This window comes from Lontra canadensis, unplaced genomic scaffold (assembly GCF_010015895.1).
Source record: "Lontra canadensis isolate GAN:19392208 unplaced genomic scaffold, GSC_riverotter_1.0 scaffold25, whole genome shotgun sequence".
NCBI classification, from domain to species: Eukaryota; Metazoa; Chordata; class Mammalia; order Carnivora; family Mustelidae; genus Lontra; species Lontra canadensis.
The window spans coordinates 18,401,433-18,429,047 of record NW_022631019.1 but is presented as its reverse complement, the minus strand read 5'-3'; the positions used below and the strand labels follow the sequence as shown (position 1 = coordinate 18,429,047).

At 53.7% G+C, this 27,615-nt stretch overlaps 1 protein-coding gene across 4 annotated transcripts; it reads right to left on the bottom strand.

The window, feature by feature from the left end:
* Positions 1 to 354: 354 nt before the first annotated feature.
* On the bottom strand, positions 355 to 24,302 carry LDLRAP1 (low density lipoprotein receptor adaptor protein 1). 4 transcript variants are annotated; one of them, XM_032863804.1, is made up of 9 exons: positions 24,132 to 24,301; positions 14,219 to 14,361; positions 13,271 to 13,383; positions 11,231 to 11,345; positions 5,545 to 5,617; positions 5,131 to 5,217; positions 4,464 to 4,594; positions 2,836 to 2,867; positions 360 to 1,327 (listed from the first exon to the last, which is right to left on the bottom strand). In XM_032863804.1, exons 1-9 carry the CDS (start codon positions 24,217 to 24,219, stop codon positions 1,183 to 1,185), a joined length of 927 nt encoding a protein of 308 aa, XP_032719695.1. In that variant the 5' UTR covers positions 24,220 to 24,301; the 3' UTR covers positions 360 to 1,182. The 4 variants fall into 4 exon arrangements, with proteins under 4 accessions (XP_032719696.1, XP_032719695.1, XP_032719697.1 ...); XM_032863806.1 differs by lacking the exon at positions 24,132 to 24,301 and adding an exon at positions 16,080 to 16,466 and having other exon boundaries at positions 2,836 to 2,870; XM_032863802.1 differs by having other exon boundaries at positions 362 to 1,327; positions 2,836 to 2,870.
* Between the last annotated feature and the right edge of the window lie 3,313 nt (positions 24,303 to 27,615).

Below are 27,615 nucleotides of genomic sequence, written 5' to 3'. Positions count from 1 at the left end.
TCGACACTTCATTTCCACGGAAGTCGGCAGCCAGACAGCTAGCAGGTCAGGAGGCTCAAGCCAGTTGTGTGTTCAAAGGCACCAGATGGTTTGTTATGAAACACGTTTTGGTCAGAAAATAGCTGGGGTTTTTGGTTCCTGGGAGGACAACAAAGCCAGAAAGAAGGGAGGTGTGAGCCGGGAGAGGCGAGAGTGAGAGGCAACTTTGGCATCAGATCTACTTCTACTCTGCACTCTACCCCTTCCACACTCGGGGGCCTGTCTCCTCCTCTGTAAAATGGCAACAACGCAGTCCAGTCCCGACCAAGTCTTGGTGCCACACGTCCCCGGAGGCGCGGGGAGTTGGAGCTGAGACCCCCATGCGGACGCAACAGGAAGAGTGGGCACGTGCCCGTCCAACTCAGGGAGAACACGGCGGGGGACCCCGACTGAGGGCAGTCACAGACGATCCCCACTGTTGCAGTCTCTCTTGGGACCCGTGGGCAGCCAATTACACTGGTTCCCAGCACCGATGGGGCCTACTCACGGGGACTTCGGGCCTTCTTGTGGCAGGGCAGACAGAAAGCTCCCTGCAGTACAGCACTGTGGAGGAGCCCCTGAGGGCTATACCTGCTGTGTGTGCTTTAAAGTGCCAGCTGCGCACCGTCTTTGGCCGGGGGCAGCCCCTCCGTTGGGGAGCCCGAGGCAGGGGCGCAGACCTGCTGGGCCCCGGCCGAAGGCACACTTGAGGACGCAACGCTCTCCTGAGGCTGTGGGGCCCTCCTGTGCTCGGTAAGGAGTGGAGGCGCCGCCAGGGAAATCTGGGTCCTTAGAAAGGGAGAAGGGACAAGAAATGCTTTGGTCACCGTCCTGACACCCACAGCAGAGAGAGCTGGCTCGAGAGAGGGCAGAAAGCTGGTTAAAATACTGTGCTCGTGCCGGACGCAAAACTGGCTTCTGAGTTGAACCAGGAGTCACTGAATAAATATTCAAGGCATCCTTCAGTTCTTACAGAAACAGTAGAACCAAAAAAAAAAAAAAAAAAAAAAAAAGTCCTCCTTCCCCCTGCTTGACTGGAGGCAGCTGTGACTCGCAGGCTGACAGCGCTGCCACCCAGCAGAAGAGGGCCAGAGGTCCCGGTGCCGGCCCCACGCCGCCACAAGTAGCTTTGGTCTGTCACATGTCCCGCCAGCACCAGGGCCCTCAGAAGCTGAAGAGGTCATCCTGCTCTGCACCGCGGCCATCGGGCTTGTCCCAGTCGACAGGTGAGTGGCACTCGGCGTAACGGATGTCCTGTGCTGTCAACCCAGTGTCCAGGACCTGAGGGTTCGTCCGAGAATGCGCCAGCCTGGAAGGCAGAGCTGTGTGAGCCCAGGGCCCCGGAAGGGGGCTGGCAGGGACCTGAGCAGCAGTGCCGGGGCAGAAGTGAGAGCACACCGGTGGGAGAAGGCCAGGACACAGGGGCCAGAGAAGAAAGTCCTAGATATCAGGACAGGTGGCGCCTCTGACCAGAGTCTACCCTTGAGGACCAAACAGCTGAGAAAACTGTGGGGCAGGCAGGGGCATTCCCACCACAGAGCCACCCTGACCCTGATTCCACCGGGGACAGGTGGGAAGGGCAGCGCCGGCGCGGGCAGCGAGGGACACATGTGGGGTGGAGGCAGTACAACCGGGCACGGACTAGTGGCGAGAACTCTGTTACGGGAAGGAAGACAGCCCAAGCGTCCAAAGAACAGAGGAGATGTAAGTTAAATTACAGCCTGGGTCCTTAGAGGAATGGGAGGCAGTCAATAAATGAGGTGTTTAAAAGGAGTTTTTAACAGGCTGGGGGAATGCTCCTGATAGGTCAGGGTTAAGTGAAAATCAGGATCCCCAAAGCAAATACCATTGTGAGTGATCAAGGCAGGAAGGAAAATGTATATGTATAGGATTAGCATGAATTAAACCCAAAAATCTGGGCTGTGGGATTACAGGATGGTGTTATTTCCTGTTTAATGCTTTGCTGATTTTCAAAGTTGTTAGTAAAGGGCATAGGTTCTTAATTAATCTGGAAAAAGCAAATGGAAGATTTTCTTAAAATGAGGGGGTTGTAGTCAGCTAGAGAAGCAGGAAGATGGTAAAAAGAATCTCTTTGTCTCCATGAAAGAGCCACCCATGCTGACCCCCAATCTGCCCAGGCCGGGCCCAGGGGTTTCTAAGCAGGTTCTGGCAGGGAAGGAGTTGGGGAGGAAGGAGAGGGCTGCAGGCGGCTGCGCAGGGTTCCCAAAAGACACAGATGCCTGACTGACCAGGCCCAGTGTTCAGAACCTGGAGCTGCCCAGGGCTCTCTTCAGCCCAGCCTTCTCAGTGCCATGTCCCCAAGCTAAGGTAGCCATGGCTACAGGGCTGGCCTCTGGGAAGATGGGGAAAGGCCATCAACCTCGTGCAAGACCAAAATATCTCCCTATAGTGCCTGACATTCCTCCTCTATGTATCGCTTCGTTAAGCATTACCTCCTCCCTGCCCCCTTCCACAACTGCAAAGTCTCTGGAGGGAACAAAGCCTGCAAAAAGCCAGGTTTGGAAGACTACGCCAGCTGTAGAAAGACGGAATCAACCTGAGCTGCAGAGTGTTTAGCTCATCTCAAACTGTGGTAAAAGAAGCCACTAGGAATAGTTTTTGATTCAACAAGAAGAGCCTTTTAGCAGACCTGGCCAACCCGATAGTGAGTTCCCCATCCCTGGAGGCATTCGAGTTGAGATTTTACACCCTGGCAAAGGTCAGAGTTCATGTTCTCAGATATGGCAAAGGACCCCAGAGACCAGCCCACAAGTACCAGGACCTCTTCCCCAGCACAAGGAGCCCAGCTAATGTTACCTCGAAAATGCTTCATCCAGGCCATCATCCAGCTCCTTGGGGAAAACAAAGAAGGAGATATGAACCCTCAGTGGGGGAGCCCGTGCTCACAGCCAGGCCCTAGCCCAGCCCTGGGTAAGCCAAGGGGACTCGGGACACAAGTGCAGGAGTCTGGTGGGTGCCTGGGGAACAGGCACACACATCTCAACACACAGGCCCAAAAGTGGGATATAGAACAGGACAAAGAGCACCAGGGGAGTGGGTAGAAATCCCAGCTCTGCCATAACACAAGGGACCCCTTGGCAAGTTGCTGCTCCTCTCTGGGACTCAGCTTTTCCTTCCATAAAATGAGGGGGTTGGACTGAATAAGGTAGATGGCTTTCAAGTTCCAAGAGCAAAGAGGGTAGGGAAGAAGGTTTTCTTGCTTTTCTCCACTTCCAGGCTCCTGAGGGAATAACTCATGGCATGAACCCCACAGCTCTGGTGGGTAAACAATGGGCAGGGCTCCCTGCAGCCTCCCTGAGAGGATGGGTAGGTGCTAAGAGTGGTTCCCAGGCAGCAGAGAACAGGCCTGATACCTACTTGAGGGGGCCGCAAGGAACGGGATTTGAGTCTCTCAAGTCCATCACCATTCCAGATATTTTACAGTTAAAGAAAATAACAAAGTAACAGTTGATTCTGCAAGTGATCCGAGAGCAAAAAGGGGACGTGTGGTGGACACGTGACTACAGCCTGTGCCTGACCTCACGGCGTCGGACTGATAATGACTTCCATCACTGTAATGTGCTCGTGTGAGATGCTGATATGTGGAGAATTTGGATGAGAGGTGAACAGGAATGCTATGTACTGTTTCTATAACTTTTTTGTTAAGTCTGAAATTATTTTCAAGTGCAAAAAATTTCTGTATTTAAAAAAAACAAAAACAAAAAAAACAAAAAAAAACACCCAGGGGCGCCTGGGTGGCTCAGGGAGTTAAGCCTCTGCCTTCGGCTCAGGTCATGATCTCAGGGTCCTGGGATTGAGCCCTGCATGGGGTTCTCTGCTCAGCAGGGAGCCTGCTCCCCCTCCCCCGCCTGCCTCTGCCTACTTGTGATGTCTGTGTCAAATAAATAAATAAAATCTTAAAAAAAAAAAACAAAACAGTTTCCTCTGGGAAATTCTGCAGGCCAAGGTCATCATCTTTACTGAGGGGATGAAAAACCTGAGACACAGAGAGGTCAGGGGGGCTTGTCTCGAGTCACAGAGTGAGTCAGGGCCCAATTGCTAACTGCCGGGCTTCAGGCTCCTCCTTCAGATGGTGAAGCAGGGAGGGGTGTCGGAAGCAAACCGTGCCCACGCCAAGAACAAGGGAGCCTTTGGCTGGTCCTGTGGTGGGCCAAGCCACAGGCGCTCAGACCAAGAGGTTGGGTATTGTGAGAAGACAGCTGTGCTAGGAGCCAAGCCTGTTGGGGATGCAGCCCCGAGTTCAAAGGGGACATTGTTCACCCCCCACCCTGGGCCTGGGCACTGCTGGGCTGAGTCTGGTCCTCCCATAGGACTGAAGTCATGGGTGCCGGGCCTGGGCCCTAGAGAAGCCTTAGGCCTCAACCAGGGATCAGGCAGAGGCTCGCTGGATCCCTGCGGGGTCCCCAGGCCACATGACCACTCACCCAGACAACACTGCTATTGTTCAAGCCTTGAGGCCTCGGTGCCTCGTCCATGTTAGTGGTATTAGCGCTGACTGTGGACAGCGGGGCCTTGGCCGTCTCTTCCAAGTCCAGCAGGTTCCCAGTGGCAACCACTACGAGGGGTCCGGTCAGGTGTGTCAGTGGGAGGAGTCTCCTATTTCCAGGCTTCATCTCCCAGCCCCGTCCTAGAGCCTCCCAGGCCATCCTGGTCCTGACCCCATCCTCAGGCATGGCCTTCCCAAGCCTATCAAGAGCCCCCAGCACCTCCCCAAGTGGCTGGACAGCTGCCCACAGGGCCCAAATTTTACCCCAACTAATGTTTTAAGCTAAAATGTTCACATTCACAACAGGTGTTAAGTTTTTTAAGAGATCACATAAATAAGATGTTAAATGTACTAAGAGGGGTATACACATATTTACATATTTGCATAGACATATCTGGAAGAACATGCATCAAAAAGAGCAAACCGTTCCCTTTTACCTGCATTTTCAAATTTATCTATGATGAGCATGTATTATTTATTTAACAACAAAACAAAAATAAAAAAACAAAGGTTTGCCCCAGCCCTGGAGGGAGTGAGTAGGATGGATGAAGGGCAGCCCCCGATCATGAAGCTGATTCCGGCCCCATCCCCTGCCCAAGACTCACAGCTCTTCAAAGATGGGGTGCTGTCTCGGAGGCCCCCGCCTAGGACGTCCCCGCTCTCTTGGCTGGCTTTCTCCCTCTTCTCCTTCTCTGTGGTACAAAGGCACAGAGGGTTGCAGGCCCCGCCCCCAGCAGTCACTGGACAGGGGCCCACATCAGGTGTCCAGCAGGGAGAATAGAAACTGCAGATCTGACCCTCATAAGCATCCTGGGGGAGGGAGACAGCTGTTCCTTCCCTTCACAATGGGACTCAGGGAGGTGAAGGGACCTGTCCAAAGTCACACACCAAGTAGGTGAGGAAGAGGCGAGTTGGGCCTGGACTCCAGGGCCTTTAGTACCCACTCCCCACTCCTCTCTCTCTGCCAGCCTTCCCCTGTTCCACTCCCACCCCCCACAGCGTCCCTGAACAAGACTCACCTTCCTTGGACACCTGCCAAAACTCAAAGGCGACTTTGAAGGCCTGGGCGACTGTGAGGGTGACAGCCTGGGCCTGAAAAACAGGAAGCGGGGTGGGGAGGGGTGCCTGTCAAGCAGGTAACAGCAAGTCTGAAATGCAGGCCTGAGGCTCTGCTCCGTCAAGGCCCTGAACTGCCAGATGGGTAAAGGCAGAGTCCCAGCCCCTTCCAGGTCACCAAAATAGCCCTGCGGTGTCACAAGGCCACACCCTCTCCAAGCAGACCGGGCCACATCCTCACCACTGGTAGGTAGCGCAGCCAAGGTTCCCACCTGTATTCCAGCCCCAACGTTTGCAATGGCTGTTCACCTCTACTTTTTCCCCTTTCCTTTGGGCTTCTCTATATTCAAATAACTAGGGGCTTACTTCTTCCAAGAAGCCCCCCTAATTACCTGAGGACTTCACACTTAGCCCTTGGAATTAAAGAACAGAAAAGCCAGAACTGGAAAGCGCCTGGCCACTGCCTGAACCAACTTCTAGAGGCAAGGGTTAAACTCCGGGCAGCCCTACGCCGGGTGGGAGGGAGGGAGTACAGCTGGATCCACAATTCAGTGCATGCCCATGGCAAGGGACAAAAACCATTCAGGGCCATAACGCACCTGGAAGAGGGAGCCACACCTTGGCTCTTCCCCCCTGAGGAACTCCCATGCACCCCGCCAATTCTCTGAGGTCACCTGGACTGGGGCCCCACAGGCCCACCAACATCTCTCTGGCAACATGCCTATCAAAGTGGCACCAGCTCCCATGCCTGTGTCACCCTATCTGGGTGCTTCCTTAAAGCAAGAACTCAGTCTAAACACATTGATCCCCAGAGCAGGCCAAGCCCTCCAGAGGTGCAACACTGCATTAGCCCAAGGGGCAGGCCTCCTGAGGCCTCACTCAGCCAGGACCTACCCCCAGCCCACATTCATGGCAGCCTCTTCCTCTCTCTGCTTCCAGTTCAGGGTTAATCACAGCTCAGCTGCTGGGAGTGGGAGTCCCAGAGCTCAGCTGTAGCCGGAAGCGACATCCAGCTTCCTTCTGACAGCCCAAGCCTAGAGAAGAAAGCACCAGATTCTTTCAAGTGCACAAGTTCAGGCCTACCAGCCTTGCTCGGACCCATTCCCTTTCCCTCTACCAGACAACCTGATTTAATTGAGAAATGAATCTGCGGTACTGCCTTTAAAACTCTTTTTTCTAAAATTTAAAATCCTTAAACAAGCTGACTGATCCATGCCAATTAAACTTCACGAAGTATAAAATCTCATTTGAATGTCTCCGTCATTTACATTTTTGATGGAAGTACGGGCGCTTTATGGCAAAACTTAAATATGGTAATTAAGTATGAAACTCTTCACAGCTGTTTACAATTTAAGCTGTCACGTCTGAATCAAGTTTAATAGACCCAGTTACCATTGAGAATTGCCCATGAACTAAAAATATGGGCTGATTACCAGCCAGAGTCAGCTCACTACATACCCAAGACGCGGCTGGTCACCTAGTGTGGCAAGGAGATGGAAACACCATTATTTTTGCCTCCAGGATATTTGGGGCCATGAACCTGATACTGGTTTTGCATCAATCTACTCATTCATTTGCATACATTCCTGCCTTTCGCCCTGAAATCCCAAGCTACAAGTAAACCAAACATAACCCAAGATGCACGTGTGTGCAGGTGGCTGCAAGCCCAGGCCAGGCTGGGGCTGGGGCAGGCCCTGATCTCTGGGGCAGCTGCCGGAATCTGGGCAGCATTACAAGAAAGGACTGCTCGAGCCTGCCCAGGGGGAGGTCTTCCTTCCCTGATCCCGCAGGCTAAATGCTTCTCTTTCCTAGGAGTGTGCCTCTGGCCTGTGAGTCCCTCAGCACCTGAACCGGGTTCTACCTCACCCAGTTTTTCTTGTCTCTGGCTCGTTCCCTGTAACCAGGCTGTGAATTCCTTCAAGGGACCAGGTCTAGCTCAGGACACCCAGGATCCCAGACCCCAACCTAGTACTCAGACCAAGTCCCGCCATGGGTCCCTTTAAGGCCCTGCTGGCCCAGAAGGATTACGTGAGGAATGCCAACGGCCATGTACAGCAGAACAGCTCTGCCCCAGCCTGCCCGGTATAGAATCGGTTGTGGTGGTGGTGGGCGGGGGGGGGGGGGGGGGGGGTGCGGAGCCACTTTGTTTACTGTCAGTCCATCTGCACTACAACCCCGGGCCACATCAAAGCCACAACCCCACCTTCACTTCCGAATCCCGAGGCTGCAGGGCTGGCGGAGGCCTCACAGTTGGGCAGACAGAAGCATTTCTTTCTGGGGGAACTCATCTTGGCCGTTCCAAACAGGAATCACCGGGGGAGGGAGGCCGGGTGGCTGTGCTGCCCAAGCTGAGTTGAACAGGGGGGTGAACCAGAAAGGAACCCCTTCCCGCCACCCTGGGTGGTCACAGACTTCTAGCCCAGAGAAAGGGTAGAGATACATGGAGACTGTGGGCCCCCAGCCAAAGGCAACAGGGGCTATGTTGGCATGCAAATTCAAGTTTCCCCCATAAGCTGACTCTACTTTGCCACCCACCCCGGCTCCAGTCACATCTGAGTCCTCCACCACCAATCATACCATTTAATTCTGCACCTGCATCTTTGCACATGCCGATTCCTGTGCACTCCCTCTCTTACCACCCCACCCCCTTTCTCTCGGCCGGCAAACTCTTAACTCACTACTCAGCCTTCAAAGCTCGAAATCAAAATGTCTCCTTCTCGGGATGCCTGGGTGGCTCAGTTGGTTTAGCAGCTGCCTTCGGCTCAGGTTATGATCCCAGCATCCTGGGATCGAGTCCCACATTGGGCTCCTGGCTCGGCAGGGAGCCTGCTTCTCCCTCTGCCTCTGCCTGCCTCTCTGTCTGCCTGTGCTCGCTCGCTCTCTCTCCCTCTGTCCCTGACAAATAAATAAAATAAAATCTTTAAAAAAAAAAAAAATGTCTCCTTCTCTGGGAAATCCTACTGACCTCTGGTGAGACTTAATGACCTCCACCGTAGAACTGAGCCCCCGGGTTCCAGTTACCATAATCCTGGCCCTTCTGCCCCACCACCTTGTTGGTATCTCCATGGCCGATTCCCTGAGTCCCCAGGTCCCAACACAGGGCTCAACCCAGGACAGGCAGCAGTGGACATGTGGGGAGGCATCTGACCACTGGGGGGCTGCAGAACCTGAGACCCCCATTTCACCCTCTGCCTCCTTCTCAGAAAGGTCCACTAAGCCCTGAGAAGCTCAGGATTTCCAACATGGCCAGGTTACTGGCAGCATGGGCTCAGCGGTGGCCTGGGGAAGGGCTGAGACCACCACCCTCCTGTCGGGTAGCCTGTTTACCTTGCCCTGCCCTGGGCTGTCTGAAGGCAGAAAGCTGGCAAAGGAAAGGTGGATAAGCTATAATTGAGCCAGTCAGCTCCTGACACAGAGCAAAGTGTGTGAGGAAAAGTGACAAGCCTGGGCCCAGGTGTCCAGCAGGAGCCACCCCCTCTGCCAGGCCAGGGTTCGGCTGTCAGCGCCAAGCCGCAGGCAGGTTGTTTTCCTCAATAACTGACCTCTTGGCCTGTGGCAGGCTGATTTTGTTCAAGCCTGTCTAAAGTCCTCTGGCCCCAGACCAGGCCTCCCTTCAGCCACTGGGCCGGCATCCGCTTTCTTTTACCCCCAGCTCCCCTTCCCAGAGGAAGCCTCTGGAGCTTGGCGCCCCTCCTGCCCAGGGTCCACACTCTACAGCAGTGGCTATGGGCCAGCTGCCCCTGCCCAGTGCCTGCTCTGGTCGGTGAGGAGGAAGAGACAAACAATGGGGACATAATGAGCCTGTATTTTTAAGTCTCTGTGGCCTCATAAGAGACAAAGCCAGGAGACACTGTGAGAACAAACCCGTCATAGGAGAAGCTATTGCAGTTCGGGGACCTGGGGCATCACGAGGCCTTGGGTGAGTGGCTGGCGACACTGAGTCTGCAGGAAAGAAACAAGGTACACAGAAGAAAGGGGCCTTTCAGAACAATCCTAGAGGTCACTGAGGTGACCTCCTCATTCTGCTGATGGGCAAGCAGCCCAGAGAAGGGCAGGGTCTTATCCACAGTCACACAGCACAACAGCCAGAATCACACCCCTAATCTGTCTCATCCTGCAGTGCTCCCTCCAAAAGCCCTTGGTAGGCTGAATCATGGCCCCCAAAGATGTCCACATCCTAATCCCTGGAACCTGTAAGGGTTAGCTGGCATGGCAAAAGGGACTTCACAGGTGTGATTAAGTTAAGGATTTTGAGGTGGGGGTTATCCTGGATTACCTACGGCGCCCAATCAAAAGGAGCCTTCTAAGAGCCAGGCAGGAGGGTCAGAGGCAGTGACAATGGACTGACACGGGAAGCAAAGTGACAACGGAAGCAGGAGGAAGACTGGGAGGTGCTGAACTGCTGGCCCTCGGGTTGAAGAAGGGGCCAGGAACCAAGGAACGGTGGTCTCTAGAAAGTTTAAAAAGGGCAAGGAAATGTATTCTCCCCTGGAACCTCTGAAAGGATTCCCAACTCTGCTGACCCACTTCAGACTGCTGACCTCCAGAACCACAGGAGAATAAATTTGGGTTGTTTTAAACCGCTACTAAGTCTGCGGTAATTTCTTATAGCAGTTATAGAAAACTAACACTGTATCTCGAGCAGGCCCTGATGGGTAGCAGGAAGCCTGGGGGGTCACTTAAAGACTGTGATGTCCTTGACGTGTCCATGATGAGAGGGGTAGGGGAGATGATCTTGTCTTCTTGGTTCCAAGGACCATAGGATCTGGGGAGGGCTCTGGGCTCTGTACGAAGGTTAACAGAGGCCAACGCTAAACCAATAAACATCAGAATCTCCTCAGAGCAGATGCTCAGACCTCCAGGCCTCCGAAACGAAAGCCTCAACACCAAAGGTGAACTCACTCTGCCTGCTTGTCGCAAAGTTCAAGACAAAGCCCAGAGACCACAGCCCTGAGACCTCCACTCGTCTCAGCTGGATGTGGCCAGAGGTAGCCTGGAAATGGGGCAAGGAGCTCTGGGCTCCTTGCAGTCATGCAGCAGGGAGAAGCAGCATGGGCTAAACCCTTGCTCTGCCCAGCTGGCTGTGTCATCTTCAGCAAGACAGCTGACCTCTATGAATCTGCTTCCTTGTTAAAAATAAAAATAGCGAAGCTAGTAGCAGCTGCCACCCCACAGAGCTATGAGGACTAAACAGAAGATCCCTTAAAGCCCACCACTGACAGAGGGGCATGGTAGGTGCCAAAAAATGGCCATTTCCCTCCCCACTCTGGCTATAGAGAGCCAGGTCCCCTAGCCTTTCCCCTGAGCCCTCAGATCATCAATCTCCAAGGACTGATTCCTATAAGGCCCTGAACCCCAAGACCATACTACTGACAGGAAAGCCCCCCCTCCTTCAAATCCAATCAATCATGTTAAAGAGGAAGGCACTAGGGCACTTACTGGAGACATGGCCTTGTCACCACCCACAGGCCAGGATGGCCACTCAGGGCAGCCCACAGTGACAGGCTGCCTACTGACTGCAGCCTTACTCAGTGCTCTCAGCATCCATGTGGGGTTCCCAGGAATTTCATTCCTCCTATTAAGTGATATCACCTGGGTCCTGCCTCCCCCCTAGGGCAGGGCTGCCAAGGCCAGCCTCTCCCCACTGACCACTTTCCGCTTGGTGCAGAGGAAGGCATGGCACTCGAGATTCTCGTTGTGCTGGCTCTGTGCAATGTAGGCAAACACTTTGTCGTGCATCTTGTCTGCTGTGCAATAGGAGATCCTGAAAGGCAAGTGGGAAGTGTCACCAAACCCAGCACAAGGGCCTGCCCACATATGGGTTGCCCCACAGGGCATCTCCCCTGATTCCCCAAGAGCTGACTATCCTACTCCACCAGGGGGAGACTCTGGAGAGACAGCTTTGGCCTCTGGACCTGGCATTCTGAGCCATCAATGGGGGGCACACAGGCTAGGCAGGAAGGAGTAGAGGGGACTTCCCCCCTCTACTGAGCCATACTCCAGAATGGTAATAGCTACACCTTTCCTGTATCCCAGGCCAATGTTCTAGATATGACTTCACTTAATTCTCAGAGCTGCCCTGAGATGGGTTCTATTATTATCCTCACTTTTCAGATGAGAAACTGAAGCTAACAGTCTTGGATCTCCTGAGGATTCCAGAGGTTGTAACCACTGCCACACTTCCCTTAAGGGTCTGTGCTGACCAGACAGCCCTGACCAGACAGGGGAAGCAGGACACTGCCCCAGCCACCCATGCCCTTCACCAGGCCTTCCCTCCTAGCCCTCCAGTCATGCCCCTGCCCAGAGGTCAGAGGAGTTCCAGGCCCTCTCTCTCAGGATGACTGAGACTGCTGGCAAATTCTCCTAGAGCTGTGGTCAGAGGTCAAGGAGCTGGGAGTTGGGTGAGGGAGTGTGAGGATGACCAGACCTGGAGCCCCAGCGGGTCCAGGAGGAATACACAGCAGCTCCCTCCTCTTGGAATACTTGGCCCAACCCCCCTTGTCTGCTCCCTCCCTGCCAGCTGCTCGGCCTGGGAATGTCAATCAGCAGAGGAACTGGCAGCCCCAGATGGGACCGGAGCTCAGCAGGCTCCTTCCCCTAGTGCAGCCCCAGCTTCCTTCACAGCCACTGACACAGCGATCGGCACCACTTAGAACCCATAGGCCAGCAGCTACCTCTTCTCCATCCCAGCAGATCCAGCCTCCTGCCACCTTCTGGGGAGGCCTTGTAAGGACAGACAAGCCCCTCCTTCTCTGCTCTCTTGGGAAATACTTATACTCTCTCTCCTATTGCTTTCCCTCCACGCCCTCCTTGCTGACAGGGGCTGGGTCAAAAGCCTCCCCTAGTTAAAGGAGACAGGAAGAATCAGGAAGGTGAGAGGAGGACACCAGCCAGAAACTAAAACCAACCTCCCTCTTCCCCCAACCCAGTACTGGCCTGTGCTCCAGCGGGGTGAGCCACATGCTTGGAGACAAAGCAAGAGGGCGGAGGAACGCCCAGCAGCTGAGTGCCTGCTGGACAGAACTCCAGCCTCCATGTCCTCGTCCCAGCCCAGCTACTACCTCACTGTGGGGCCTCAGGCAACTCCCTGGGCCTCAGCTTCTCCATCTGTAAAATGGACTGTCCCTTCAAGCACTAAAATCCTACAACCAACCAGCCAAGAGAGGGAACAGGGAGAGCTTGACGTTTCAAGGGCTGGGTTCTGCCTCCTTGAGAACAGTGTCATCCCCACCCCCCCACACCATCTACACTCTGGCCTCAGACTCTGCCTTGAGGCCTTCCTGAATGCCTGGCCAGATGTCCAGAGCTGCTGCATTCACAGTGGAAGGAAAAGGCAGTGACTCCACACCTCTCGGCTCCAAGCCTGCCTCAGCAGCACGCCTGGGGAGAGGTGGTGGGGAGGGGGTCCCAGTCCTCACTAGGCCTCAAGTGCCTATTGCAACTAGGAGTAATGACAGCAGCAGCTGCCCTTTAACCGAGCACCCACTATGACCAGGTGCTGTGCACTCAGCACTTCTAACAGCGCCGTGAGGCAGTGTCTGTTTCCATCCCCCACCCCCAAACACACATACAGGAGGAAACTGAGGCTCCAAGCTCACCCAGACAGAAAGTGGTGGAACCTAGGTTCAGAAAGGGCGCCCCACCCACTGCCACAAGCAGCAGAGTGAATATGGGGGATGCTGAGCATACCTGTAAATGGACACGTTCTCGATGAGCTGGTTGGTGATGTTGTCGGTCAGGATAATCCCCCGTGGCGACACCTTGAGGGTCACTTTCTGCAGCTTCTTCCCGCTGGCCTTGGCCTTGGGGTAGACGTGGGTGAGAGAACCTGCCTGCCCCACTTGGGACCTATTCTCATGGGCTACACCTAGCTGGTCTAAGCCCTAGACTCGAGGCCCCCTTGAGGCCTCAGCGTAGAGACAGCAGACACGCTGGGGAAGAAAGCAGTCAGCACGCTCCTGTGATAAACACAGGACAACCCCGGCTCATGAAGCACCTGCTGTCTGCCAGGCACTGGACCTCAAGTCGTCCTTAGAGGCAACAGAGCTTCTCCTGAGGAGGAAACGGCTCAGAGGTTAAGGGAGCTGCCCCAGGACACACTGCTAGGAGGGCCCGCAGACTCTGAGCATGGAGTGGGCTATCACAACCCAGCAGGATCACTCCTGGGGACTCTCCACTCCACCCACTAGACCTGAGAGTGTCTGAGCTGAAGGGTCCAAGGCCACCAAGGAGGTGCATTTAGAGGGCGATGCTCACTCAGGACAGGGAGCTGGGGAAGGGGTAGATCTGTCTCTGGTGCATTACCCCATCTCTCAGGCCAGAGGGCAAGTGCTTGCGTGACCGCAACCTCCCCACTATTCCTTGTCACTAAGTCACCAACCCTGAGGTAAGGGACCTGAGTTGGGGGAGGGGAGCCTGGGAGAGGCCAAGGCCACAACAGCTGGAGAGGAGGACATGGACCCTGACCCTACAAGCCCAGTGGCTCTCCTCTACCAGAGTCCCTAAGCCAGATGCAAGGGAGTCAAGGATGGGAACAACTGAGGTGCATCCCATCAGGGCAGTAAGCAGGAGATGAGCGGTACCCCAAGAAGCAGCCGGCCCTTGGCTTATGGCTCCCCCACCCTGACTGGGGCTCACCGTAGCCACAATCCTCTTGACAGCAGCAGCTGACAGCTCCTCGCCCTTGGGCTGCTCCACCAGCGTCATGCCCAGGTACTTGAGGCTGAAGAGCATTCCCTCGAGCAGTGTCTCCCGAGTGTCTGTCCAGTTCTCCGGCAGCTCTGTGCAGAAGGACAGTCCCTCAGACCCTGTCCTCCCTGCACCCATTTCCTAGGAAGACCTAGCAAAGGGTATTGGGGTTGTCCATCTACCATTATTTTTACCTATAATAAAGGACTAACATTTTCCAGTACCTACCAAGCACCATGGTAAGAAGCCTTCCATAAAATATTCTCACTAATCCTATGACAACCTATGAGGCAGACACTTTTATCGCTTACCCACTTACAAAGACACTGAAGCCCCAGGAGGTGAAATCACACAACCACGTCCACAGAGCCAGCAAGTATAAGAGCCAAGATCTGAGCCCATATTTTCAAGTTCAAAACCCAAACTCTATACTTCAATACTTGCTGAGAGCAAACCATGCTATTTTCTTACTGAATTCTCTACGTGATCCTGTGATGTGGATGCTATCCTCACTTTACAGATTAGAAAACTGAGGCTCAGAGAAGCAAAGTCATCAAAAGGCCACCTACAGTGAGTAAAGAGTTGGGAGTCAGAACTCAAACCTGGGTGGTTCTCAGGGCCCCAACCTACTCTTGCTGGCCTCCATCTCCACAGCCATGGAGAGGAAGAGGTAGGGGTGGGGGACCAGGAAAGAGGTGGGGGCAGGGGCAGGGGCAGGAAAGGGAGAGGTGAGTGCTCAAATGACATCTTATGAAGGCTACTGGAATCCAGCAGACCTGGGTTCAAGTCCCAGCTCTGCTTCCCACCACCTCCATGTGTTGGGAAAGTCCCCTCTCCCCTCTAAGCCTAGTAATGCTAAGGCCAGGGTACAGAGCAGGGCACACAGAAGGGTCCTCTGAAAACTCTGCCTGAGACTGAGGTCAGGAAGGTTGGGAGATGGAAGCTATGAAAACTAAACAGAGAGAGAGCTGGAAAGCCCCCACCTCACCCCACCCATGTGAGAGAGGGCCCCGAGCAGGCAGAGAGGCAGGAGGGCAAGTGTGGTCTTCACCAGTGGTTTGAACAACCCCCAGGGTTTAGGGTTTCTCCCCAGATCACTCAGCTGGAAGCAATGAAGCCAGAAGCGGAGGAAGGTTTCTAGGGATCCTTCCAAGCAGATCACCAAGACTAATGAAAACCCCACACTCCTGCATGTCAGGGTCCTTTGCCTGTCCATTATCATCCCTTCTCTGACAATGCAGTATAGGAGGTATTACGATTGTAGCCACTTTAAAGAGGAGGAAACGGCTCTTCAGCTTCACCCACGATCTTGGATAGGGCAGGATCCACAGAGGAATCAGTTTCCAGGGGCCACCATTGGAGGCAGGCAGGGCCAGCTTCCCTGGACCACTTTCTGGGAGAGGAGCTGGGAGAACCCTGTACTCTCCTTGCTTATCCAGGAGGCCTCAGTGTCTCTAATGGAAGAGACACAGGAAGAAAGCTTTGAACTGGGCATCAATGGTGCCAGGGCAGGGCTGCAGGCCCCGCCTACAAGGCACAGGCTAGCTCAGGGGTTCCTTCGCTACTGGGCCTAGGTGGCAGTACTGGGCCCTCTACCCTGTCTGGCCCATGCTGCCCCTCCCAGCAACTGTCTTGAAGTTCTCCTCCTCCAGGGGTTCTACCTTCTTTTCCACCAGCCAAAAGAAGCCTTGCATACCCACACCTCTTTGGTTTTGACTTGAGCAAGCCACTGTCTCTCTCTGAGACTGCTTCCTCATCTGAAAAAGAATGCATGGGTATTGGGGGGGAGGGGCTCCTTACAAGAACTTACAGGTGTACCCGGTCCCCCTGTTTGAGGTCCAGGTGAGCAGGGACTTGTTGGCCGGTCATCCAGAGCCTGGCATGCAGCTGGCACTCAGTATTTGCTGAGTGAAGAAATGACCTGGACAACTCCAAGGCTTCTTTCAGGTCTGCAATGTCTCAAAACCATCTTCAGCTGTGGGCCCCAACCCACTGCCTTCCAGCCCTTGCACTTGGGCCGCCACCCCAACAGGAGGCCCAGTCCCCGCTGAGAAGACCCCCAAGGAACCCTAGCCTCTGCTGTATCAATCACGAGCCTGTTCCATTTGATCCTCCAAAAAGAATCAGAAAATCCCGGAGGTGACCCAGTCCTGGGTTGGGTGATGGAAGCCCCAGGGCAACTCAGACCTGAGCCTCAGCCTCAGAGAAACCAAGACCACCGCCACCAAGACCGTCATCACATCCTCAGGGCAAGACTGAGCTATCAAGTAACAAAGACAAGAATAATAACAAAGCGGCTCTGACCACTACTAACATTCACAGCTACCTTCCAGCCAGGCATTCTTTCATTCCCCTTTCAAAGGAGGGAAGGGAGGCTCAAAGGACATGTGATTCGTCACATTAGTCCTCTATCTGACTCTAAAGCCCAAGTTCCTGATCAGTAGCCCATCCTATTGATGAGGGAACAGAAGGCTGGCTAAGGACAAAGCAAAAGGCTGACACCTTGCAACCTCCTCCCCGCCCCCCACTCCTGGGTGGGACGTATGTGACATTCTTTAAAAAATCTCCAACCAAACAATACCTTGCTAGAGGGCAAAACAACCTTGGCAATGGCAAGGCCTCTGGTATCCGGTATCTTATAGGTCCTCTTTAGCATATGAAAGTTCTATTGAAACTTCCCTTTTCCTCACCTCCACCCCAAGTCCATGGTACAAAACCGGCCGGCCCCCCTCACATCCCCTGGGCAGCAACTCTTCTAAAGCACCATTTTGCACCAAAAATGTCTCAAGAATTCTTTCTTGGTCATCAGCTCCGGACCTCACCCCACCGAACCTCACCTATATTCTAGAAGTTCATCACTATCTTCTCATGAGGCAAACCACCTTGATTTTAGCAAAAGGTCAGGAAGAAGTTTTTAGAGCCAGAGATATTTCCTCCCACAATTCCTAATTCCTGAGGATCCCCCTCAGTAGGTATTCAGACTACTGCTTTCAACCCAAGATGCATCTAAGCAAGGATGGCCAACTACATGCTGCCCTATCACTAGTTTCCTTGGCAGACACTGCTAATCAATTGCAGCTCTATTCTCTGATTTACAGGCTTTGGACTGTTTCTCAATATAAGGCTCCAGACAGGCAACACCAATCAGGGCTTGGTGTTGGGGGCCAATCAGGGATGGCCTCATTCATCTCACTATCCATCCCTGTCTACAGCAAACATCCTTCCTCCCCGCCATTTTCATGTCCCCACTATCCCATTTCCTTCAGCTCAGCCTTTCCTGGCTCCTCTCCAAAGCCACTTCCGCCCCTTCCATTCCAAAGGGCCAAAGCTTGCCAAGGTTAGAGATGACCTTTTTGCTGTCAAAACATTCCCCAGTCCTCCCAGACCTCTGAAATGCTTGGCATATTCTGCATTCTTCCTTCCCAGGCCTGACCCTTCACCTATTCCATGGCCTCCTTCCTGAGGGCCCTGGTAGACCAGTTGCCACTCATCAGCCATAGAGACCCTCTGCCCAAACTCTTCACGTAATAGATGATGAAACTGAGGCCCAGAGAGCAATGGGACTTGTGCAACACCACAAAGCAAGTCAGAGCTTTACCGCGCCCCGCCTCCCCAGCTCCCAATCCACTACAGGCAATTCCCACAATGACTAGTGGGGAGTCACAGGTGTCCCAGTGCCCACTCCCATAATATCCCTGCATCCACACACTCATTCACATGCAATGTACACACAACGGACGCTGCAACCATGCAGAGCTTCTTCCTCATGATGTTTAACATTTTCTTTCCCACCTCTATGGTTTGGCTCAGGGAGTTGCTTCTACTCAAGGAGTTCCTTCTATCAGAAATGCCCTTCCCTTTATTTGGTTGAAAACCCTTACGTCCACCCTCATCCAGGAAGCCTTCTTGAAGGCAGGATAGCCTAGCTGTTAAGAGCAAAGGCCTTAATCCTAGAACCCCAGGTCTGACATTGAGTAATGTTGAGCAAATTAATTACCTTCCCAGAGTCACAGTTTTTCATCCATAAAAATGGGGAAAACAACAGTCCCCGGCTCACAGGGCTACTGTTTTAACCCTTTGATGAGATAATAAAATTAGATAATGAGATAATAAAACATAATGTGCTTAGCACAGGACCCAGCCCATGGTCACACCCCCTGATGGGACATCTTCCCTCCGTGAGCTGGCCTCCCGTTTCTTTCTTGAGCCTGTGCCTCTCTTGAGCGTGGATTTCCCTCTCTTCCTTCCTCCTTCCAGCCACATCACTCACACCCAGCAGCTGTCTACCATGTGTCTTCCTCTTGAAGAACTTCTGGTCATGTGTGTCTCCCCCCAGGAACTGAAGAAGGTGCACTCCTGTCCAAAGCTGCAGCTGTGCTTTGTCCTCTTCCCCCTTCCCACTACCTCATCCTCCCAAGGCCCAGCAAGATCCTCCTTCCCCTCAAGGAAGGGAATCCTACCTCGGCTCCTATACTGTCCTTCTGGGCATGACTCATCTCTTCAATGAGGTGGAAGGTCTCTCATGCACCACACCCTCCCTGAAGAAACCCACACCTAAGAGCACTCAATAAGACAAATGCATTCAGCCTGCCCACCAGCCAGCCATCTAGGGCTGGAGGCCACATGCTCCTAGGGGAGGAGCCCAGGGCTTCAGGAAGAGCTCCCAGAGGCCCTCAGGCAAATACAGGCCTGAGTCCACAGCCCTGTTCCGGTCCTGGTTATTTTCAGCCCTGTGGTGGAATAATGACTGCGCTATTTTAACTTAGAAATTTTACAGATGACCTGCTGCCAGAGTTAGCTGGGGACGGACCATATGCCTGGTTTAACTTGCGGCTGCAAACTGTGCCCTTTCCTCATTAAGGCCCTCTGCCCAGGACTCAGAGCTGGGCAGGGGGCCCCTGGGCCCCTCTTGGAGAAGCGGAGAGCCAGCCTGGCTCGTGTCTGGAAAATCAGAGCAACAGCCAAACCCATGGGCCAGGGGGACCTCCAAGTGCCCTGGCCTCTAGCCTCTTCCAGTCTGGTGGGGAGATGGCCTCAGAAGCCACAGGGTAACATCTCAGAAGGCAACTCAAGCTCTACCATGACCCAGAATGTAGCTGCTTTTCTAAGGCCACAGTCTCTTTATCTGACAAATGGGTTCAGTTCCTCAAGAGCATCATCAGAAACAGGTTCAGCATGTAAAAAGTGCCTGGTAAATTTCAGAAGTTGTTAAGATTATCAAAAGAAAATAATTTAAAAATTATCATCGCATAAGCTCTCATTTCCTGGGTACCTAAACTCTGTGAAAGAAAAACGAGCTGTCAAGGTTAAAACCCTGGGGTTTGGAGATGGGCTGTGGGTTTAGTCACTCCACCTCCCTGGTCCTCAGTTTCCTCACTTAAAAACTGGGACAACCCCATAGTGTTGCTGTGAGGATGAAGTGAGTTTACACACCAGGTAGGCTCAGAACTATGCCCAGCACACTGAAGTGTGAGCTACTGTCATTACCAAGGGCTGAGGGCTAAGGGCTTGAATGGGCACACAGCCATTTTCTGTATTCTGTGAGGAGAGGCAAGGATATATTAGGATTCTCACTTTATGGATAAAAGAGGCTCAGAGGAGTCTGGCCATGACTCATAAATGACAATGCTGGTCTTTGCCTCCCACAGCCCGTGCTGTTCACCCACACCGGCAGCCCACCAAGCCCCTTTCCATGTGAGCCAGGGGTCAGGTCCAGGATGACCCAGAGGGGTGGGCGTCCTGTCCTGAGGGCTGCCTGAACAGAGTGCCGCTCTGTGAGCATGGAATGACCTGACCCCTTTAAGGCACCTATGCCTCCCTCAGCCAGCAGACCTGTGAGAAGCAGGGCCCCAGCCTCCAGTTAAACGTCGACTGCACCTGCTGTTCCCTCTGGCTAGAAAGCTGTTCCCAGGTTCCTCCCTCCTATACTCACATGTGCTCCAAGTCACCTTCTTGGAGAGGCCTGACTGCCTGCACTGACATTAGCAGCGCCCCCCACCTCAATCCCCTCAGCGGACGTAATTTCCACACATACCCCCTGACTAGCCACCTCTCTGCCTGCAGCTCTCTCTGGCTACCAGAGGGGCCGATGTCCATGCAGACTGGGGCATTCAGGGCTCCCATCCCTGAATCCACCACTGCCAGGAACTGCCCCTCAAACAGAGTAACCCAAGAGCACATTCTCCACTGCTTCCCAAAGCTCCCCACGGGATGGCGCTCGAGTCACCCACACTGGCGACTGGCTTCATATTGTCCACGTTTTGGACTCTCTTCCCTTCTCACGTCTAAAGATATTTCCTGCGGTCTGTTCCCAGATAGATAACTCGCACTCAGATCCTTCTCTCAGCATCTGCTTTCTAGAAGAACCCAAAGGGAGATACCACCCTAAGGAAGCGGTCCCCACCATTTCCTCACAGACCACTTTATCCTTCTTCACAGGGTCACTACTACTCGCCTGCACCCTGGTCATTCTGCTTCCTCCACCAGACCATGAGCACTGCTGGCAGACAGACAACTTGTTCACCAGACTCTCCAGCACCTATCGGTACATGGCACATACTCTGTGATCCATAAGTATTATGATTTGGGGGGTTGTTTATAATATCTTCTATTGTAAATATCGTAAGTAAGTACAAATAGATCCTCTGTTCCCCACAAACCACCGTACTCTAGCTTTCCTGGAACCTGTGCCCTGTATTTCTTTACCTGCTGAGTCCTCGGACAGCCCGGAAGGAGCCTGAGGATCAGAGGGGACCCCTCTTGAAAAGAAGGGTACTGAGGGGCCAGGGTGAGCCTCCTTTCAAGCTGCTGGAAGAAAAGAAAATCCCTGGCTAGGGACTGAGATAAAATATTATGGCTCCTGAAGAGATGGGGAAAAGACCGTGTGTGGGAGAGGGAGGTAGTTCTTCAGACTCAGGACCAGCTGGGAGACAGGGCCACCAGGTTCAGTGCAAAACAGCCTGGGGTTCTAGCTTGCTGTGTGACCTCAGGCATGCTGCCTCCCTTCTTTGGGTTTCAGTTTCTCCACAAATAAAACAATGATCATGCTAATCCCAGCGGAGGATCTTGAGGGGTGTGGGGAGGTGCAAGTCACAGCTGATAGCAGGTTTCAAGTCTAACCTTCCTTAACTCCACAGGCTTCATTTTGGCCCCAAAAGTCAACCACGGGGCTCCATTCCAGATGACCGGAACAACACCTCAGGCCAAGCTACCCCAGCACCTCCACCCCAGACATACCCACAGCTTCCCTCTCTACCTTGTGGCCACTACTGTTCTCAGAAGCTGTCAGCCCAACCTGGGATGGGGTCTACTCCAGCTCCTCCCATGGCCAGAGTCATGGTGCCTCATAGGAGGCATGGTGATGAGCCCCCCCTGGGCTGGGGATTTGGAGTGCTACCTCTAGGAAGCTGTGCAGGAGCCTGAACCTCCAGTCTTTTATCTCTGACATGGGTCTGGTAAGAATCCCTGCTCTGGGGGCACCTGGGTGGCTTAGTGGGTTAAAGCCTCTGCTTTCGGGTCAGGTCATGATCTCGGGGTCCTGGGGTCAAGCCCTACATCAGGCTCTCTGCTCAGCAGGGAGCCTGCTTCCCCTCTCTCTCTGCCTGCCTCTCTACCTACTTGTGATCTGTCAAATAAAACAAATAAAATCTTTAAAAAAAAAATATGTGCTATGGTGAGTGCTGTGAAATGTGTAAACCTGGTGATTCACAGACCTGTACCCCTGGGGTTTTTAAAAATACATTATATGTTTATTAAAAAAATGTAAAAATTAATTTTAAAAATCTATTAAAAAAAATCCCTGCTCTGTCACCTCACAGGAGCAAATGAAACAACAGAGGCAAAAACTGCGTAAAATATAAAGTGACAAAAGCAGTAGTTACTTTTTATTGATTCCCTTTGCTATTCCAGGTAAAGCACTATTTCATTTAACACACACACACACACACACACACACAAATCTGAGCTGGGTACTACCGTTATTTACAATTTACAGATAAGAAAACTGACAATAACGAAGGATGGTGAAGATTCCACCCAGAAGGCTCAGGAAAGCATTCTGGGCTTTCTGGGGGTCTGCAAGGGAGGGGGGGTTCTCCTCTCCTTTTCTCTGCAGGTGTAGATAGGCTCTGAGCCCTCAAAACTTGTTTCATCACAATAATAGTCACACTGAAGTTCCACATGACAGGAAGGGGGAGAGGGACAGAAGGAAACCACCAATGAGGTGCCAGTAGGAAGCATCATCAATAAGTTTCTCAACACCCCTGTCAGGTTAGAAGTTTTATCCCATTTTTCTGGTGAGGAAACTGAGAGCCAGAAAGGAAAACGACTTGCTCAAGATGAGAGCAGCACGAGAAACTCTTTCCCACCATCTAAGGTGGCTTCCTCCCCCCGTTCCCCAGAATCAGAGGCTTTTAAAGCTTTCTTCCCTTACCTAGCACCCCTCTTCCTCCCCCCTCCCAGGAGAACTGCAGGGTTCCACCACTGGAACAAATCATTATTCTCAGAAGTCCCAGTCAAATCCCAGAAGTATTTAACGGGGCTACATTTAGGGGCCAATAAGTGTGGGAGATGGTGCATCCCTGGCCTGGCCCTGATCAGCCCTAAAGGGTCTCTGACCCCACCCCCACCAGCAGGCCACGGCCCGTGTTCCCAGTGCCAGTCTTGGTTTAGGAGATGGCCACAGCTGGAACAGCGGAGTGGGGCAAGAGGGAGGGGCAGGGCGGGCTTTCTAGGCCCAGACACGCTGGCACTGGGAACTCGGGCTCCCCTGGCGGAGCCCTGGAAAGAAGGACGGGGGTGGTGGCGTGTGACTGTACTGTCAGTGGATTCTAGCGGGGGGCGGGGGGAGGTGGGAGAGGGGGAGGGGAGAAGCTGGAGTCCCAGGTATTTGATAGGAGGGTGGGCGTGTACAGAAGTCCTGGCTCCGGCTCCACATCTACCAGGGAGGCCTGTGTAACCCCAGGCAATCCACTCCCTTTCTCCTGGAGAAAAAAGAGGGACTTAGGCCGGGTTTCTCAGGCCTCAGGGGACGGTGCCAGGTGACGGGTTCCCTGAGAGTAATTAGAGCCGGGGAGGGGGGGGTCCTCCCGGCCTCCCAGACGCCCCCGGGAGAGGGGAGAGGTGGCGACAAGTCTGCCATACGCCTGGGCGCCCTGGGACTTCGGAAGCCCGAGGGGGAAAGTGCAAGAGAAAACAGGTTTCAAAATTAGCCGGAACGCGAGCCAAGAGGAGGGGCCGCAGGGGTCTGGATGACTCGGGGTGTGAAACCTCCTGAGACCCCAGGCTTGAGCCTCGCCCCCAACCTCAAGTAGGTACCTGAGAAGCCCGCTCACACCTGAGTCGCTTTCTGGGCGTCTGGGAGCCCAAAGACGACCTCCAGGGCTGGCGGAGGGGGTGGCGGGAGGCGGGGGAGCCAAATGGGCACCCACCGGCCGCGGACCTCGCAGCTAGGGCGCAGGGCTACAGGCATCTCCCCAAACCCGGCGCTCACTCCTCCTCCCCCGAGCACTGTCTCCCCTCAGCCGCCCAGCGCGGCGAAGTGGCCAGTGCCGGGCTTCGCGCACGTCTCTTCCCCTCACCTGCGGCCCCTCCGACTGCCGCCTGCACCTGGGGACCCCGAGCTCCGCTCTCTCCCCCAGCTTCTGCCCCTCCTACCCAGCCGCACAGAGCGGGGACAGGAGTGTCCCCGCCGGGGGCAGAGCGCGACTTGACCCCCGGCGACCCCAACCCCCGCAGGACCCTGCAGGGCCGCAGGGCACCGGGCAGACCGCGCCTCTGCCCCCGGCGCCCGCGGGAGGCGGGTCCCTCTGGCCTGGACCCCCGCTCGGCCCCCGCCCGGCCCGGCGGACGCGCACACACTCACTCCGATGCCGGCCGCCGCCCCCCCAGCTCTGCTTGGCGAGGCTGGGGCTCCGGATCAGCGCCCGCCCAGCGGACTTGAGCGCGTCCATGGCCGCTCCGGCGGCCACAGCCAAAACTCCGTCAGGGAAAACTTTCCGCCGGGGCCGCGCGGCGCGCGGGCTTCGCGCTCCTCCCCCCGCGGCGCGAGCTCAGCGCCGACGTCCGACGGGGCGGGGTGATGGCCTGCCAGGCCCCGCCCCTGCCCCGCCCCCGACCGCCCTGCCTCGCCCCGCCCAGCCCGGGTTCCTGCTCTTGCCCTCCAGGGAGTCCACACAACCGGCACCTCTGACGTAGAGGGCCCAAAGCCCGAGTGGCACCTTCTTTTCTCCCCCTCTCCCAATCCCCTTATTCCTAGGATTTCTAGGCAGCCCAGCTATAAGATACTTGGGGACCGTTTTACAGATGGTTAGACCTAGGGTCGGAGAGAAGGGTCTTGCCCAAGAGGAGGGTAAAGCCGAGGGCAATGGGAGGCTTAGAAGGAGAGGTGAGAGTAGTAGGACTTTGCCGGGAACCGGGCACGACTATTAAAGTTTTCCTTAGTAAGACCACCTCGGCATTTTACTCACCCAGCAGCACCCAGGCTGCTCTCTGGCACGATCAGGGCTCCAGGGCTGCCCCACCCCCCACTCCATTCCCCATGTGGTGATATGGCCTGGGTATTAGGGTCTAACACTGACTTGCTCTGTTATCTGAGGCAATTCTTTCCCCCCTCTAGGTCTTAATCTTTATCTGTCAAAGGAGGTGGGATCCTATTTCTAGTGATTCTTCCAATCTGCCAAGGTCAGGTGCTGCATGACCTGGACCCAGAGCCTGCCATGCTTAGTAGGAGGCATTTTGCCGGCAGTCTGGATTCTAGAATTCCTCCAGCACAGACGTGTGAAGTCCAAGATTTAGAATTCTCTCTAGGATCCTATACTCAACTGTTGGGCTTTGCAGTCAAAAGAGCACATGCCTCCATGCCACAGTCTGGCTTCTTCTAGATGGGGAACTTCGGCAAAGGTGAACTTCAGCCTCTAAGATTGCTGCTAGCTCAGAAGACAGGAGTCCTGTTCCTGTGCTGGGAGAAAGAAGGGGCTGAGCTATCCCCAGCTGGATGGTGAGGCCCCGCTGACATTTAAACTAAGTGCTTTTTCCACCATCTGTCCTTTGCTCCTCCAAAACCCTGCAGCCAGCAATAATACACCGACTTTATAGATAAGATTTCAAAGTCTGGGAGAGAAGCACTCAAGAAGGGTCTCTACAAGTCAGAGGTTGGGATCAAACTCAAACCGAGGCTTGTAGTCCAGAGTGGAATGCTGGGGATTTGAACCTGACTCCTTTTGGTGGTTGTGAACTTACCTTTCTGAGCCTCACCTGTAAAAGCAGCAACAACACCTATGCTACAGGGCTGTCTGTAAGAATTAAGAACATGAGCTCATGAGTTGGAAAGGCAGAGATCTGTCCTTGAAAGCTCACCTCCAGAAAGCCTTCCCTGACTGCCACCCATCTGTTAGGCTTCTGCCTTTGAGATCCCACAGACCTGAGCTCTCACCATTGAGAGTGTTGTTGCTGCCTGTTTCTACTCTGATTGCCTCCACTAGACTTTGGGTCCTTCAAGGCCAATAAGTTTTTCTGATTCATTTTCTGAATGCCTAGCAAGGGGTCCAGATGAGCTGGAATACAGGCAATGTTCCTTTCCTTCCTCTCTTCTTCCCTCCTTCCCTCTCTCCCTCTCTTTAGCTTTTTACCATATGAGGCTATCTTCTCCCCCAAAAGTGCTGTGGCAATGGGTACGTAGGTCCTCCGGGCTGAGCCCCCCAGCTCTCTTTCGCTGAGCCTTCTGGGTCCTGGGGCAGTAGAGAGAGCATTCTGGAGCCTGGAGGAAAAGCAATCACCCAGGGCTGGCAGGTGAAGGGCAGCTGGTGGTGTCCGGCTGGCAGGGGGCACCATATGGGCCTAGGGAGCAGGCAGGCCTGGGAACACTGAGCCTGCACTGAAGGCTGTTTCCAGGCCTATCACATTGTCCCGGAGGTGACTTGCTGGGAGCTGTCAGCCATGCATCCCCCGCAGAGGGGCAGTCTGCCTGTGCCTCTTCTGCCAATCCAGGAACAGAAGCAGAAACAGAAGGTCAGAGCTGCAAGGGGCCTCCTCTGAGGTCACCATGCCCAAAACCTCCTTTCACAGGTGAGGAGCCTGAGACCTAGGGAAGGGCAGGGACTTGCCCAAGGTCACACAGCGAGGCAGGACTGGAAGCCAAATCTCTTGCTTCCTGTCTTGGATGCTTATAAAAACAGAGGGAGCAGAGAAATCTTGAAAATACACCAGTATTCAAGGAAGAGTTTTAAGGTGATTTTTTTTTTCTTTTCTCTATCTCTCTTTTTTTCTCATTTGCTCTAACTTTGTAAAAAAATTTTGCCACGATCATATAGCCTTTTGTAATCAGAAAGAAAAATAAATAAATAAAAGAGAGAGAGAAGATACCCTTAGTTATAACTGGCTTTTGTCTTTAGGAAAATGGTGCCAGAATTGTAATTTTACTGTTTTCTTCCCCACGGGGCCCTCATGGAACCCCAGGAAGATAGTGGGTGCGCCCAGGTTGGGAGGGCTCTCGGCTTCTCTCCAGCTATCATTTGGACTTGCAGTGGGGTGAGGACAGAAGCCTAGCCTAGGACCAGGAGCCCTGATTTCCTCAAGCGATCTGTCCTCCCTGCTTGGCTGAGCCAATCCCTTTACCTGGCTTGGACTTAGTTTTTCCATCTGTAAAACGGTAGTTCTTACAACAGAGTATGTTTTCTTGCCCCCCACCAGCAGAGCCCAGTGCTTAAACATGTGGATACTGGAGCCCGAGATCCTGTCTCCCCCATAACTTTACTTCATGATCTTAGGTGGGTCACTTAAATTCCATGGACCTCAGTTTCCTCATCTGTAAAATGGGGATTATACATCACGGATCGTTGCAAGAATTAAAAGAGTTAACGTTTGGAACATGTTTAGGATTATGCTTGGCCTATAATAAGTGCTATATACATAGGTTGCATATTTTAATAAAACTAGAATCATTTTTCTGACTGGATGAGCAGTAAAAGTGGAATGGCTATTATTATCATAATTCTTTACTGGCCCCCAGGGAAGGGAGCTCTTTTGCAATTGGAACCAGCCTGGCCCAGTCTGAGCTCCCCCAGAGTCCTCCCCTCTACCCCACTGCCCCACTCCTGACTGCTCAGCCCTCTCACAGGGATTCAGAGGAAACTTGGGTTACTGGTGAGTCAGGAGCCCAGGGATTACTGCTTAGACTTGGCTCTGACCTTTCGCCTGACCCATGGGACCTCTCCTGCCTACTGTGTTCCACTGATCCAGCCACTCCAACCAGTTGCTTCTGAACCCTTCCCTCCTCAGAGCCTTCCCATGATCCTTCCTCTTCCAGAAACATCCAATCAGAATGCCTCCTCAACTCTCCCAGACTACCC

Excerpts from the sequence above, each read along its gene's own strand:
- LDLRAP1 (XM_032863802.1), bottom strand. The coding sequence starts at position 24,219 with ATGGACGCGCTCAAGTCCGCTGGGCGGGCGCTGATCCGGAGCCCCAGC. Across the intron at positions 14,362-24,131 it reads GGGCGGCGGCCGGCATCGGA|AGCTGCCGGAGAACTGGACA; the intron begins GTGAGTGTGTGC and ends CCTTCTGCACAG. Across the intron at positions 11,346-13,270 it reads GAGAACGTGTCCATTTACAG|GATCTCCTATTGCACAGCAG; the intron begins GTATGCTCAGCA and ends CTTGCCTTTCAG.